At 40.5% G+C, this 16,449-nt stretch overlaps 1 protein-coding gene across 1 annotated transcript in view; it reads left to right on the forward strand.

Moving 5' to 3' along the window:
• The window catches only part of LOC148871653 (putative apyrase 6), a 105,983-nt gene that overhangs the window by 32,161 nt on the left and 57,373 nt on the right, over positions 1–16,449 (forward strand). Inside the window, exon 2 of the mRNA XM_088973810.1 lies at positions 9,670–9,782. Within this exon, the coding sequence (XP_088829936.1) occupies positions 9,670–9,782 (113 nt within the window). The remainder of the gene's footprint in view (positions 1–9,669; positions 9,783–16,449) is intronic.

The following is a 16,449-nucleotide window of genomic DNA, read 5'->3' on the forward strand; positions in this document are numbered from 1 at the left end:
TGGATGATATAGTGGTTACAGGAAATGATCTGGAGGAGATTGATGATCTCAAAAAATCATTGCAGCAAGAATTTGAGATCAAAGATCTTGGTGAGATCAAATATTTGTTGGGGATTGAAGTTGCAAAATCCAATCATGGGATCTTCATCTCACAGAGAAAGTATGTACTTGTGCTTTTGCGGGAGACTGGGAAGCTGGGACCAAACCAACAGACACTTCTATTAATGTAAATCACAGAATTAATGATGTTGATGGTGGGTTGGTAAAAGATGTGGGGAGATATCAAAGAATCATGGCCGACTACTATATTTGTGCATGACACGACTAGACATTTCTTATGCTGTTAGTGCTGTGAGTCAGTACATGCATGCACCTCGGGTTCAACACTGGGAAGCTATTGAAAGAATACTTGCATATCTGAAAAAGCACCCTGGTAGAGGCATTCTTTTCTCAAATCATGACAATCTGAAGCTAAAATCTTATATAGATGCAGACTGGGAAGATGCTTAGATGACAGGAGGTCTACATCAATAGTGCGTACCTGTGTAGGTGGAAACTTGATCTCCTAGAAGAGTAAGAAGCAAGCGGTTGTGGCAAGGTCAAGTCTTGAGGTTGAGTATAGATCCATGGCTCATGGTGTCTCAGAACTTCTTTGGGTTAGATCTCTTTTGAGTGATATCGGGGTGAAAGCAGAGAAACCTATGATGCTGTATTGTAACAATCAGGCTGCAATCAATATTGCCCATAATCCAATTCAGCATGACAGGACAAAACACATTGAAGTTGATAGACACTTTATGAGAGAAAGGGTAACAACCAGAGAACTCTGTCTGCCTTATGTCTCTTCAGAGTTGCAGCTGACTGATGTTCTCACTAAAGGGGTGGCAAAGAACAAGCTTGAACATGATATGATGCTGTATTGTGACAATAAGGCTGCAATCAATATTGCCCATAATCCAATTCAGCATGATAGGACAAAACACATTGAAGTTGATAGACACTTTATGAGAGAAAGGGTAACAACCGGAGAAGTCTGTCTGCCTTATGTCTCTTCAGAGTTGCAGCTGACTGATGTTCTCACTAAAGGGGTGGCAAAGAACAAGCTTGAACATGATCTATGCAAGTTGAGAATGTGTGATATTTACTCCCAACTTGAGGGGGAGAGTGTTGAAGATTAATCAGTTTTATGGTGTTTTTCTGAGTAGATGTTTTATGTTAGTTGTTAAATAGGAGGTGGGGACCACAGTGGTTATGTGAGTCCAAATTTTATAATGTTTTTGAGTCTTATATATGCTGTTTTATGTTTTGCCACCCTATAAGGGCATAGTTGTCTTTGTACTTTTCTATTATTTTTAGTATAAATAATAAGTGAAGGGGGTGGCCAGATTATTGCTCTCTTTTCTTTTCAAGATCTCTTCTTCTTTTCTTCTCTTCTTCTCCTTCTCTCTTCCTTCTCTCTTCAAGAAACTACCTTTTCTATTCATATTTTTGAATTCAGCAGATTTCTAGTATGGGTAACCCAGGCCCTTCAGGTATTGGGGGGGGGGGGGCATTAGAGACGAAAATGGTTCCATCATTTCCTTGTACTCTGGTCCGGTGGAGGTAGGTGATGTGACAAGGGCAGAGTTTGTAGCTGCAGTATATGGGGTTGAGAAGGCTAAGGAGTTGGGGATCAATAGATTGATCATCGAGGGAGATTCAAAAACTGTGATAAAATGGTTGTAGAAAGGGGAAGGGGTGACATGGCAGTTGAAGAATGATTTCAGAAGATTTAAATGGATGCCAAGGAACATGTATTCAGGTGGGATGGGTAAGGAGATCTGCTAACAGTTTGGCAGATAGCTTAGCAAAGCAAGGGGTTCAAAGAACATATATGTTTTGGGCACATTTATAATTCTGTACTGGGTCAGCTTACTATGCTGATTTCTTTTGTAACTTATTGTTGTATTCTAAAGTATTTTAATCAATAAAAGTTTCAAAGTTATTGATCAAAAAAAAAAAAAGGTTTGACCTCAACTTAACCTAACCTGGCCCAAGTTAACTCCCTGTTGAGTCACTGTCTCCATTGCATTATCAAGGGAATTCTCGCCAAATTAATCTCAACTTGCTAAAACTTTTAATTAGTTTGTTTATAACTTCTTTTGTCAAGAAACCTACTAATTTATTACTAGTAGACTGATATTGTAAGTAGATTTCCTATGCTTCATCCTTTTCCTTGCTATAATGTTGATATACTTCAATGCGCTTGGTACAGTTTTTGATAGCATTGTGGGCAATGTTAATGGCAGCCTTGTTAAAACGATACAACCTCAGGGGCTGATACACACATGCTCCGAAATCAGCCAAGACTCGTTTCAACCTTTATTGTGCAGTAGTTGGATGTCAATCTCTTACATCTGTTGAGCCTTTCCAATTTGTGTTTGTGTAGGCTTCAACACGTAGGTGACCCCTGTTGGTGAATAAAAGACCTTTTATTGGAGTAGACTTCAGGTATCCCAAAATCCTTTCTACTGCTTCAAGATGTGAGCTATGAGGAGCATGTTATATTGATTATTGACCCAGAACCTCAACAACATACAATGCATCAGGCCTTGTCAATGATAAGTAGATCAACTGTCCTACCAATCTCTGAAACTTTTCTGCATTGTTAGTGGTGTTAGTGAAGGGGTATTTTGGTCTTTGTACTTGTTGAGAAGGTTGATGGGTACTGTTATGTTAGTTCGAGTGCTTCTTACTTAAAGTAGGGCACTTAAGTCTTTTCCCTAAAGTTAATAATATAATAACAGGTCTGGCCGAATCTAGGGAGATTATCTTTCTCTAATTCGAACCAGCCTCTCTCTTTCCTCTCCTTTCTCTCTTCTTCTTTCTTCTCCTACTTGCTGTTTACTTTACTTTACAGTCAAAGAACAAGACAGAATTCTAGGGCAGGTCAAACTTCAACATGGTATCAGAGCGAGGTTCAACAAATCAGACTTGCTAGAATTCTGTCTTTTGCGCATTCGAATTAGGGTTTCTCTTGGGTTTCTCAGCTATGAGTTGGAGACTGGGAAAAGGGCTGAAAAGGAGTGATCACCCTCTTCCCTAGGAGGTTCCTATGCCTCCGATTGTGTCGTTGGTGATTGGTTGCTGTGGTTTCTAAGCCCTAGTTAGGGCTGGTACATGTAGTACAGTGGTGTCTCAACCCTTCGTGTGGTTGGCCTTCAGGCGATGAGGTAAAGTTTTTTTTATGCATATTTTCTGTTATGGAATACATGAGAGGTGTAGTGCAGTTCGCATGATGGGTTTCGATTGCAGTGTTCTAGGGTTTATGCTAGGGTTTATTCTGGTTTGTGTGTGATTCAAAGGGCAATAGTGTGGATTAGGGTTTGTGGTGTTACAAGTGTGGTTTTCAGCACTTGATATCGCTGAAATCAGGTTGTAGACTTCGGTGAGTAGGGGCTGTGGTGTTGCAGTTTTTCAGCATTTAATACTGCTAAGATCAATATGTAGATTTCGATGATTAGGGTTTGTGGTGTTGCAGTTCTCAGCATTTATTACTGTTGAAATCAGTGTGCAGATTTCGGTGAAGTGTCTGTGTGTAGTGTGCAGTGTGTAGTGCTCATAATTCAGTGCTCAGAATTCAGTGATAAGGGAGTTCGGCAATGGTAGATAATAGTGATAGTAAACCTAGTGTCATGATCTCTACTGACTACCTGAATGTCCAAATGACCTCCATTAAACTGAATGGAGAGAATTATGTTCCTTGGGCCAAGTCTGTAGAGGTTTGTTTGAAGGCAAAGAAGAAAGTGAAGCATATAAGAGAGGAGAAACCCCCCGCTAATTCTCAAGAGTATGAAGACTGGGAATAGGAAGATGCACAGATCATTACATGGTTGTGGAACAATATGGAATCCAAAATCAGTGTGAACTTCATGTTTCTTGACACAGCCAAAGAGGTGTGGGATCATGCTAAGAAACTGTATTCAGGTCAAGATAATACCACTAGGGTATATCAACTGTATCAGGAATACTTCAATCTGCAACAGGGAAGTCAGAGCCTTGAGGAGTACTATGCCAGTGTGAGGAATATCCGTGATGAGTTAAATGTCTATCATCCTCTCACTTCTGATGTCAAAGTTCAACAACAACAGCGAGAGCAACTTGATGTGACACGGTTTCTGGTGGGGCTGAAGTCTGAGTATGAACCAGTACGAGCTCAGATACTAGGGGGATTTGCTCTTCCATCTTTAGAGGAGGTGTTTGCTCGTCTTCAGAGGGCTTCCATTGGATCTATGGATTCTAATGTCTCCGATAAATCAGCATTTACAGTGTTGAGAGGTCGAGGTGGTAGAAGTGGGGCTCGAGGAGCCCAGCCTGGCAGAAGTGGTAGTGGTGGATCTACACATACCCGTGGTGGTGGTCGTACTGGAGGCAGAGATTCAGGGGGAGCTCATGGTAGAGGACGTGGCTCGGGTCCATGGAAGTGCACTCATTGTGGATTGGATTGACATACCATTAACTACTGCTACGACTTACACGGTCCTCCCTCGACGTGGGCCAACCATGCCATCACTAGTGACACCAGTTTCAGCTCTAGACGGGAGAACCGGTCCGCTGACCCGATGCCTTCTACCCCCTCAGATGGCCCAGGCAAGGAGATGGTGAGTGTTCCTCGGGATGAGTATGAGAGGTTTGTTCAATCCAAGTCGCAGTAGAACACAACTTCCTTTGCACACTCAGGTATGGCTTGTTTGGCATCCACACCCAACCCTTGGATTATTGACTCTGGAGCCTCCGATCGCATGACGGGAACTCCAGGTGTGTTTTCATCTCTCACTCATTGCTCAACATCACAATCTGTTACCCTTGCTAATGGCTCCACATCATCTATCTGTGGTGTTGGTAATGTTGACCTAGACCCTGTATCCCTATCCTCTGTTTTATATGTACTTAAGCTTCCATTTAATCTTATGTCTGTTAGTAAGCTGACCAAGTCCCTTAAGTGCTCCATCACATTTTACCCTTCTATGTGTGTTTTTCAGGATCTCAAGACGGGGATGAAGATTGGTGGAGGGCATGAAGCCGGTGGACTGTATTATCTTGATGGTGGTGGACGAATGTCGACGGCCCTTCAGTCATCCATTTCTCCTCTCCAGTGGCATTGTAGACTTGGTCACCCTTCGCTGAAAGTGTTGCAGTCCTTAGTCCCTTCATTGAGTCAACTTTCTGTTTTAGATTGTGAGTCGTGTCAATTTGGGAAACATCGTATTCCCCTTTCGTTCTAGGGTCAATAACCGTGTGTCGAGTCTTTTTTCTTTAATTCATTCATTTGTTTAGGGTCCTTATAAAGTGATGTCATATAATGGATACCGATATTTTGTTATTTTTGTTGATGACTGTTCAAGAATGACGTGGCTCTATTTAATGAAAGAAAGAAGTGAATTATTTGCCATCTTCTAGAAATTTTATGCTGAGATCCGCAATCAATTTGGCGTTCACATCAAAATTTTCCGTTCTGATAATGGACGTGAATACTTGTCTTCATCTTTTCAAGAATACTTGGACCAACATGGCATTATACACCAAACTTCATGTACTTACACTCCGCAACAAAATGGGGTGGCTGAGAGAAAGAACCGCCATCTTGTAGAAACGGCACGCTCCCTCATGCACCACATGAATGTTCCCAAATCCTTTTGGAGCGATGTAATGCTCACCTCTTGTTTCTTAATTAATCGGATGCCCACGTCTATCCTTGATGGTCGTTCTCCTTTTAGTGTCTTATTCCCCAACATGTCTCTGTTTCCGCTTCCTCCTTGGGTATTTGGGTGTGTCTGCTTCGTTCATAATCTGGGTCCCGGGACTGACAAGTTAGATGCACGTTCCCTGAAGTGTATCTTCCTTGGCTATTCCCGAACTCAGAAAGGGTACAAGTGTTATCATCCCATTTCTCGTCATTCCTTAGTATGTGCTGATGTTACATTCGAGTCTACTCCGTTCTTCGTTGGGTCCAGTGCTGCTGCTTCCTCCTTATCACCACCTCCTCTTCCTCTTCTTGTGGCTGATCCACCTCCTCTGGTTCCAGTCATGCCTACGTCCTTGCCTCCGGTGCCACCGTCGGTTGATTGTCCACCCATCCGTCACGTGTATACACATCGCCCGCGTGTACCGGCTGCAGCTCCTCCAGCTTCATCACCGTCGATAGATCCAGCTCCAACTTCAACACCAGCCTCCGACCTAGATCTTCCTATTGCCTTCCGGAAAGGTAAACATACTTGCACCCTTAACCCCATTTCCAATTTTGTTTCACTTACCCACCTCCGCCTCTCATCGCCAGTTCATCTCTTTGTTATCCTCCGTGGTTGTTCCTAAGGATGTCCAGGAAGCCCTTACCTCTCCAGAGTGGTGCCGTGTTATGGAAGAAGAGCTCTCTGCTCTGCATCATAATCACACTTGGGATCTCACCGCTCTTCCTCTTGGGAAGCAGGCTGTCGGTTGTAAGTGGTGTATAGTGTTAAGTACTTGCCAGATGGTCGTGTTGAGCGCCTGAAGGCGCGGCTGATTGCCAAAGGGTACTCCCAAACCTATGGCATTGACTACACAGAGACATTCTCCCCGATTGCTAAGATAGGGTCAGTTCGTGTCGTCATCTCCCTTGTAGCTATGTATGATTGGCCTCTCCATCAGCTAGATATCAAAAATGCCTTTTTGCATGGTGATTTTCTTGAGGAGGTCTACATGGAGCAACCACCAGGGTTTGTTGCTCAAGGGGAGGATGGTAAGGTATGCAGACTTAAGAAGGCTATTTATGGATTTAAACAGTTCCCTCGAGCATGGTTTGGTAGGTTCAGTGAGGTGGTCAAGAAGTTTGGTATGAAACAGTGCCAAGTTGATCACTCTGTCTTCAGTTTTGACTCTTCAGCAGGCAAAATAATATTGGTGGTGTATGTGGATGATATCGTGGTGACTGGGAATGATAAAATGGGCATTGACAGATTGAAGGCATTCCTACAGGAACACCTTCAGACAAAGGACCTTGGCAAGTTGAAATACTTTTTGGGCATAGAGGTACAAGATCTAAGCATGGCATTAATTTGTGTCGGAGGAAATATGTGCTCGATTTATTGGAAGAAACATGGTTGTTGGGTACTAAACCGGCTGAGACACCTATGGAAACAAATACGAGGCTGAGCAGTGATATAGGTGAAGTATTTGAAGACCCTGGCAGATATCGACGACTTGTAGGCAAACTAAACTATCTAACCATTACTCGGCCAGATATTTCATTTGCGGTTAGTGTGGTGAGTCAGTTCATGCAGAAACCTTTGGTCCCACATTGGAATGCAGTGCTAAGGATTGTGAGGTATCTGAAAGGAGCTCCTGGTTGTGGTTTGCTGTACAGGAGTGGTGGAAAACTAGTAGTAGAAGGATACACCGGTGCTGATTGGGCAGGTTCTATGTCTGATAGACGATCCACCACAGGCTATTGCACCTTTCTAGGGGGTAACCTGGTAACGTGGAAAAGTAAGAAGTAAACAGTTGTGGTAAGAAGCAGTGCAGAAGCAGAATATAGGGCCATGGCACATAATGCTTGTGAATTAGTGTGGCTGAGGAACCTTCTACAGGAGATAGGATATGACATCAGTACTCCAATGAAGCTCTATTGTGACAATCAGGCAGCGGTTCATATCTCTTCCAATCCAGTGTTTCATGAAAGAACCAAACACATCGAAGTTGACTATCATTTTGTGAGAGAGAAGGTGCTGAATAGGGTGATAGAAACTGCATATGTTAGTATGGGAAACCAGTGGGCAGACTTGTTTACAAAAGGTTTGAGTCGGGGGAGAGTGGACTACATATGTAACAAGCTGGGATTATATGATATATACTCACCAGCTTGAGGGGGAGTGTTAGTGGTGTTAGTGAAGGGGTATTTTGGTCTTTGTACTTGTTGAGAAGGTTGATGTTTACTGTTATGTTAGTTCGAGTGCTTCTTACTTAAAGAAGGGCACTTAAGTCTTTTCCCTCAAGTTAATAATATAATAACAGGTCTGGCCGAATCTAGGGAGATTATCTTTCTCTAATTCGAACTAGCCTTTCTCTCTTCTTCTTTCTTCTCCTACTTGCTGTTTACTTTACAGTCAACGAACAAGACAGAATTCTAGGGCAGGTCAAACTTCAACAAGCATTAACTAATAACTCACCATCATTCACATTTATTTTGTGGTTTAAATCGATGGGAGTTTTATCTGGTCTATCCCTAAGCTCTCTTGTTTCTTTCAACAAGTCCAAAGTATACTTATATTCTGAAATGAATATTCCCTTGTTCAGTCTAGCCACTTTAATACCTAAGAAGTATTTTAAATTTCCTTGGGCTATAATTTCAAGTTCAGTGGAAAAATATTGTTTGAGATTCTTAATCTCCACATGAAAATTCCTATTGAGCACAATATATACATAAACAATTAATGCTGTTGTATCCTGTGCATTAGTCTTCACAAATAATCTGTGATCAACTTGGCTTTGCTTGTACGCTGGTCAAACCAAGCCAGAGGCAATTTCTTAAGCCCATATGTTGCCTTCTTCAACAAGCATACTAGTAGCATACAAATTTCTTCTCAAAGATTACCATGTAAGAATGCATTTTTAATACCCAATTGGTAGAAAGGCCAAGAATATTTTACAGCTCTCAAAAGAACTTGAATTTAATTCATTTTCACTACTGGTGCAAAAGTTTCTATTTAGTTGATTCCATACATTAGGGTGTATCCTTTTGCAGTAATCTCTCCTTGCATCTTTCTATTGAGTCATTAGCTTTATACTTGAATGGTAAAAACCCATTTTCACTGTACAGCCTTCAGGTACATCTTTTTTCTAGAGCACATATCTCATCTTCCATAGCCTTCCTCCACTCAAGTTTTGACATTTCTTCTGCAAGATTGCGAGTAATAGAATCAGAATAAATGACATAGAAAACTACAAAAAGAAGTGCTGAAAGAATATGATATAAAATTAGAAATACAGTGTTGAGTGCAACTATGAGACCTTTCCTAATAGCAATTTGAACATTAAAATCATTAGGTATGGGGATAGAAGCAGATGAGTTAGGTATAGTAAATGTACATGGAGACTCTGGTTGATCATGTGTGGTGTCACTAATCTTCTTTGTCTTCTTGCTCCACCTTCTATTTTAAACTTGAAGTTGCTTGCTGGTAGAGATGTCAGTAGTAGGAGAGGAAGAGGATGGAAGAGGAATAGGAGGTGGAACTATAGTGGTAAAACTGATGACCAATGTGAAGAGCTTTGTATCTTGATTTCAACAAATACAACCAAAGTAAATTTGGAGAAATCATCTATGGTGGTAATAAAGTATCAGATATCCCCAAATGTATCATGGGTAAAATACATGCACATCAGTGAACAATGGGAAAAAGTTCTTTTATTACTTGCAAGATGTCACAATTGATACTGAAAAATTTTTCATTTATGAAAAGTTAAAAATCTTCCCTCTACTTGCAAATAATTAATAAATTTTGGGATTTTCCATTTCTTTTCCTATGTTTAGGATCAAAACGAAGGTTTTGATGTCAATGTACTGTTGTATCTTCATATCATTTAATAGAATTTATCTTTTTGTTGCTAAAAATGCCAAGTAATCCAAATGGGACTTTCAATGAAATCTTGATGTAGGTCAGGAAGAAGGTGTTTATGCCTGGGTTGCTGCAAACTATGCTCTTGGAACCTTGGGAGGTGATCCTAAGGAAACCACAGGAATAATTCAACTTGCTGAAGGTTCTATTCAGGTTCTGTTTGCTATCTGTCATCATAAATTGTCATTTTGTTCTGTAATTTACATTCTAGGAATCATTGTATGTTTTCATGACTGGAGAGATTGCCAAGTTTTGAAGTCTTGTGGTTCATAGTTTGCGGCTTTCTATAATCACAACTTACTATTCTAAGTCAATGAATCTGTTACATGAGACTGATCTTCTAGATAAACCCATGGAAACACTCTTTTTAGGAATGAATCAGGCCAAGTGATGCTTCAGGTCCGATTGGCATTGGTGACTCATTGAAAGCAGAAATACTGACATTAATGGAGAGTTCTCTGAAGGAGGTCCACTTGAGATGCTTTTTTGAAGATTGAAGAGAAAAACTTTATGTTCGAGGAGTTCAGAGTCAATGGGAAACTCACAGTGAGGATTAGGGAGAAGGGGATGGCATAGGTTTTTCTGGAGAGATGTACTTGAGTGGTTTAAAAATTTCTTAGAAGTAGCTTTTCAAACTAGAAGAGCATGAAAGAAGTGGAAGGGAGATGATTTGCTGCAGTGAGAAAGAACAACACAAAATGAAGTTTCATCTCTGTTGTCGAGTCTTTTGAGAATGGAAGGAAACAGCTGGTGTGTTTCTCTGCAGGAAAAAGAAACGGGGAGGGATCGACACCTAGACTCAATGCCTCCAACAAGGTTGCCAACCTTCAAGCCTTCACCTATCGGATGACAGGCTTCTTTGGCTGGTGGATGGTTTGGGGGATTTTGATACAACATAGGAGGAACAAAGTCCAAACAATCTTCCACCTACTAACCCCTCTCCTAATAGGACATGGGATCCTAAATCTAATGCAAGATGATGTGCACAGATAGTGTGTGAGTGGACATTCAAAGGAAGAAACAAAATATCAAGCAACTATCAAGCCAATAAAAAGAATAACATCCAACAACATGAAACAAAATAATAATTAGAAGCAGAGGGATTATTCACAATAAAAGCAACTAAGAGAAATGGTTCCCCATGTGGACCCCACCTATGGTCCAAGATCCTCCCCAGTGGAGTCGCCAATCTGGATCGTCAGAAAATGGCTTACTTGGATTGATTTGGAGTCACTATCCATCAAGGAGAATGAATAGGGAGTGATGGGCCTCTTTTTTTTTTTTTGAAACCCCATTTTGGTCTTTATAGTGATTTTGTATAGGAAGGTACTGGCTTAGCAGGTTTGGGTAAGAATTGGATGAGAGAGGGAAGGGGTCAGACACCCCTCTCCCATTTCCCATAGGTGGGGTCTGCATGGGGGATTCTCAAAATAAGCATAAACACAAAGCCTGTAATTCTCAATCAAAAAATGGTTATTCTTTCATAGCCCCTTGTTTGCCCAAAACATTTGCTGTCTCACAGCCCCTTATTTAGCCAAAGAGTCTACCATTCCATTTGCTGTGTTCTTCTCACCCACTTAAAGGCAACATTTAGCTCCCTTGTTAGGCTTACAATCTCTCTGAATTTATACCGGAAGACCCAAGGGATCTGGGAACTGTTTCTGGTGCATGAGACAACTACTTGAGAATCCCCGTCCACCTTTATATTGTGGAAGCCCAATTGTTTTGCAAGCCTTATCCCCTGCAGTAAACTGACCAGTTTTGCTGTCAAAGCATCATCATGGTCCAAGGGTCCTGGATACAACGCCACCACTCTCTACCTTCTGTATCACTGAAAAAACACCCCCTATTACAGCCAATCCCCCTGTTGCCAATAAAGCTTCTATCAAAGAGTTTTATGAAGTTGGGGTCCAGGGGCTTCCACTCCATCACTACCCTCGCCTTGTCTTGAGCCAATAGTACCACCTCTTTCCACATGAATTTTTAAATCATCCAATGTTTTCACCCAGTGTGTAGCTTTTAGTTTAACTAAATCAAGGATTCAAAGATTTCTGCCTGAGTCCTATTCTTATCATTGAAAATTCACTCATTTCTTTCTTCCCCAATTGTTGAAACCATAGCTGCTCTCATTGCTTTCCAAAGTAATCTTCCTCTTTTTGTTTGCTGTCTCAAGAAGTTAAGATCAAAAAGGCCCACCGCATCTTGAGGAGTCCATTTGCACCCAAAAAGAAAACAAAACCGCTCCCAAATACAAAACATAAAGGAATAGGAAATAAAAATATGGGAAATTCTTTCACCACTACTCAAGTAGAGAGAACACATGTGAGAGGATAGGCATTTATTTGGCCTTCTTTCTTGCAGCACATCACAGGTGTTGATCTTCCCAAGAAAGATATCCCAACAGAGGGCCTGAATTTTAGGAGGGAAAGGCTTGCTCTAAATTTCTTTTTACCTCGAAGTTCACCCCAAGGCAGTAAGTTGTGTTAAGAAATTGAAAAAGGAAGCACAAGTGGAAGATCCAACTGGAGATATTGACCACACCTTGTTGTCCTCCAAATTTTGATCCAAATAAATTGACTCAAGTCTAGCCAACAAAAACATAAGAGATTCACATTCAGAATTCCTAAGCCCAACTTTTCTACTTCTTTTATCATTCATTTCCTATTTTATTTTACTTAGTATTATTTTAATATGTTTATTAAGGCCACCTTGGTTAATCTAGAAGAAGCCTACGGTCACACCTACAAAGGAACATTTCATGGTTCAAAACTAAATGAGGACTTTAGCAAATGAAAGTAGGAAAACAAAGAAGAACACTTATTACCCTGTAAGATGTGTGATCAGTTTATGGTTTCAGATTTTTTTTTTCATCCCATCACTTCCTAAAGCCATACAACAAAACACAAGAAGATTTCAACAGTCTGTCCAAACTAAAATGGCAAGGCCACATACCAGATTTAATTCAATCGCTAGACATTAAAATAATAAAAGAGAAAATGACTAACAATCAGATAAATTGGAGATCAATTTGCATTCGAGGTCTAAAGATATGTATATGAAACACAAATGGAGCTAGGGTAAAAGGAAACAACAAATTTATGGAATTTTGGATTTTATAAACTAGGATGCTTGGACAATCTATCATAGGTGATGCACTCACCTGTTAATCCATTAGCAAACAATCTGAATTAGCTGAGTTAGATATAAACTGAAACAATCATTTCTACATAAGGGAAATTAGAGCAAGGAGAACATGGTGCAAATCCCCGAGAGAATTTATTCAAGGAGAATGAGACCCAAAAAGTGAAACTAATGATCAGCCAAACTAAGGAAGTTAAACCATAAACTTGTCATGACTAAATCACAATCTGGAAAGATATTTAAAGGGTAAAGATAAAATATGAATGACAGGGCACTTCCTAGTTAATTACACTAATCTATAGTTAAATACCCAAAAACACCATCAATTCAGTATAGATATAACAGTATAGGATCATTGTTTGACTTGATATTAAGCAAAACAAAGATTGGGAACAAAAGGATAGCAAACAGAATAACAAAATTAAAACACGCCTTATTGAGTTTCAGAATGGCATTAATTAAATAAATGAAGTGCTGGAACTTATTGGGGAATGGAGGCAACCTCTGTAATGGGGGATATCAACCGAATATAAATCCTCGATCAAATAAGTTCAAAGGAACTGAAATTATTCAGCGGATTTGAAAGTAATCCCACCATATCAAGCTAGTACTATGGTTGGTAAGTTAGGAAGCAAGAGAGATTTGTCTTCTCAAATGTAGCCTTCTTGGATATAAGGCGATGCTGCTATTCAAACGATAAGATGCATATGAGGAGCTAAGACAAAGCCCGGTTAATCAAATTATATGGGATAAGATGCCAGTTATGTTGAAGAGGTCGACAATGGTAGATTGAGAAGATTCCATGAAATTCTGATGTAGTTCCAATGGGAGGAAAGGGAAAATAAGATTTGAATTAGTTGATGGTCAGCGATGGTAACAATACCCTGTTTTTTCTTTTGAAAAATTAGCAAAGGAAGAGAAAAAAAGGACTGAAAAACTAAGAAGAAAGGATAGAGAGGAACTGAAAGAAAGATAAGCAAAGAAAGGAAGAGGAGGGTGGCGATACTTTGGTTCGGTTGTAGCGGTGGGGATGTAGGGAAGGAAGGAGAAGAGTAGCCTTTTGAAATGGGGTAGGTTGCCTTTGTGGTCGAGTTTGTTGGTGGGAGAGAAAGCGATGAAGAGTAGCCTTTTGAAAATTTAATTTGAATGAAAACTTTAGGTGAATTATATATTAGGGAAGAAGGGTAGTTTCATGATTTTGTAAGGTTTTAGGGGCATTTTAGCTATTCTTGGGGTAGGTGAGGACAAAAATGGTTACAATTGGGTGGGCTAGATTTTGGGACCAGTTATGGACGATGAAGATGGGTCCTGAGGGTGTAGGAAGGTCTTTAGGTTCTGCGCCAATAGAATAGGAATCTTTTTAGTTAAGGTGGCAAATGAAGGTATTTTTGGGTGAAAATTGTCAGGGTGGGGTTTTTGAGTGTTTTAGACCCAATGGAAGGGCTTGGTTGGTTCAACTATGTTTGGATCAATGGGATTTGAAGGATGAATGAATGGGCCAATGAGAAGGCTCAAAATGGAATCTTTGTCTAAAAGAGGCACCGATGAGGGAATTTTGGGATGAAACTTGACTGGGTAGGGTTTCCAAGGGTCCTGGACGAATTGGCATGGTCTGATTAGTTTAAATGTGTTTGGATTAAGGTAATGTGAGGGAAAAGTGTTCTAACCAATGGAATAGGCTGAAATGGAATCTAGTTTTGGAGGGGTACATAGAGGAATTTTGGGCTGGAATTTGCATGGTCTGATTAGTTTAAATGTGTTTGGATTAAGGTAATGTGAGGGAAAAGTGTTCTAACCAATGGAATAGGCTGAAATGGAATCTAGTTTTGGAGGGGTACATAGAGGAATTTTGGGCTGGAATTTGACTGGGTAGGGTTTTTGAGGGTCTTGGACAATTGGCAGGGTTTGATTGGTCTATAAGGGTTGGTTTCAAGGTGATTTGGAGTATGGGTATTATGATTAATAAGGATGCTTGAAATGGAATCTAGGTTTGATGGAAAGCCAGATGGTGAAGATCAAAGGTGAAAATGCATGATAGGTGTTTGATGGGATCCAACGGAAAAGATAGATTTTCAAATGGATGGGTAGAAATTTTGCATGATGGCTGCATAACGGAAAAGATAGATTTTCAAAATCTGAAAGCATCAAAGGTTGCATCTTGGATTGTTAATGGGTCAAATGTCGAAGTTTTGCTGCAAAAATTTGCATGATGGCTGAGTATGGGCTTTCGGTTAGTGGTAGAGTTTGATGTGATTGGTGAGATGTGTTTGAGCAGTTTTAAACCTTGAAGGTTTCGTTTAATCACAATCGCTAAAATGGAATCTATGGTGGATGGAGGGTGAGGTTATGGAGTTTGGGGCTGGAATTTGATTTGAATTGGTATTTTTAGGTTTTGAAGCAAAAAGTGATTTGATGGTTACTGTCGAACTTGATAGCTAAACCCTATCAGTCGACCTCTTAATAGTGATTAGGCTTCTAATTAAATGTACAAGGACTAAACTGCCCCTACTTAAGTATGGGACAGAGAACCTCTAATAAGACTGCCACATAAGCTCATAACTTAACCAAGGTGAGATGACTAGTCTACCCTTATTCGGCTAACTCTAACACTCCCCCTCAAGCTGGAGAATATATATCATATAATCCCAGCTTGTTACATATATAGTTCACTCTCCCTGAGCTTAAGGCTTTTGTAAACAAATCTGCCCACTGATCACCTGAGCTTACATGTTCTGTGCTTATCTCTCTAGTAAGAACCTTCTCCCTCACAAAGTGGCAATCAATCTCTATGTGCTTTGTTCTCTCATGGAAAACAGGGTTGGATGAGATATGGAGCGCAACTTGATTGTCACAGTACAACTTTATAGGTTTATCCATGTGGAACCCGATTTCTTGTAGGAGATTCCTCAACCACACTAATTCACATGTAGTGCGTGCCATGGCTCTGTACTCGGCTTCAACACTGCTTCTAGCCACATCCGTCTGTTTTTTACTCTTCCACGTCACAAGATTTCCTCCAAGAAATGTGCAGTAACCTGTAGTAGATCTTCTATCAAACACAGAGCCCGCCCAATCTGCATCCGTGTACCCAACTACTTCAAGTTTTCCTCCTGGTTTATACAATAGCCCACGACCTGGAGCTCCCTTCAAATATCTTACAATTCTAAGAACTGCATCCCAGTGAGATATACGAGGGTTCTGCATAAATTGGCTCACCACACTGACTGCAAAGGAGATGTCTGGTCTCGTGATAGTCAAATAGTTCAGCTTCCCCACTAGTCGTCTATACCTTCCAGGATCATCAAATATTCCCCCTATATCACCGCTCAACTTAACATTTGGTTCCATAGGAGTCTCAGCCGGTTTTGCACCTAACAGTCCTGTTTCGTCCAATAGATCGAGAACATATTTTCTTTGCCACAGGTTTACACCTTGTCTTGATCTAGCAACTTCTATACCCAAGAAATACTTCAGTGTCCCAAGGTCTTTTGTTTGAAAATGATTTTGTAGAAAGACCTTGAGTTTGTCGATCCCCAATTTGTCACTGCCAGTTATGACAATATCATCCACATAGACCACTCATAAAATCTTTCCAGCTTCTGAGTCATAGCTGAACACTGAGTGATCAACCTGGCATTGTTTCATTCCAAAATTCTTCACCACTTCACTAAACATCCCG

Source organism: Nelumbo lutea, chromosome 2, assembly GCF_056320005.1.
Source record: "Nelumbo lutea isolate HS-2025 chromosome 2, American lotus-T2T, whole genome shotgun sequence".
Classification (NCBI taxonomy): Eukaryota; Viridiplantae; Streptophyta; class Magnoliopsida; order Proteales; family Nelumbonaceae; genus Nelumbo; species Nelumbo lutea.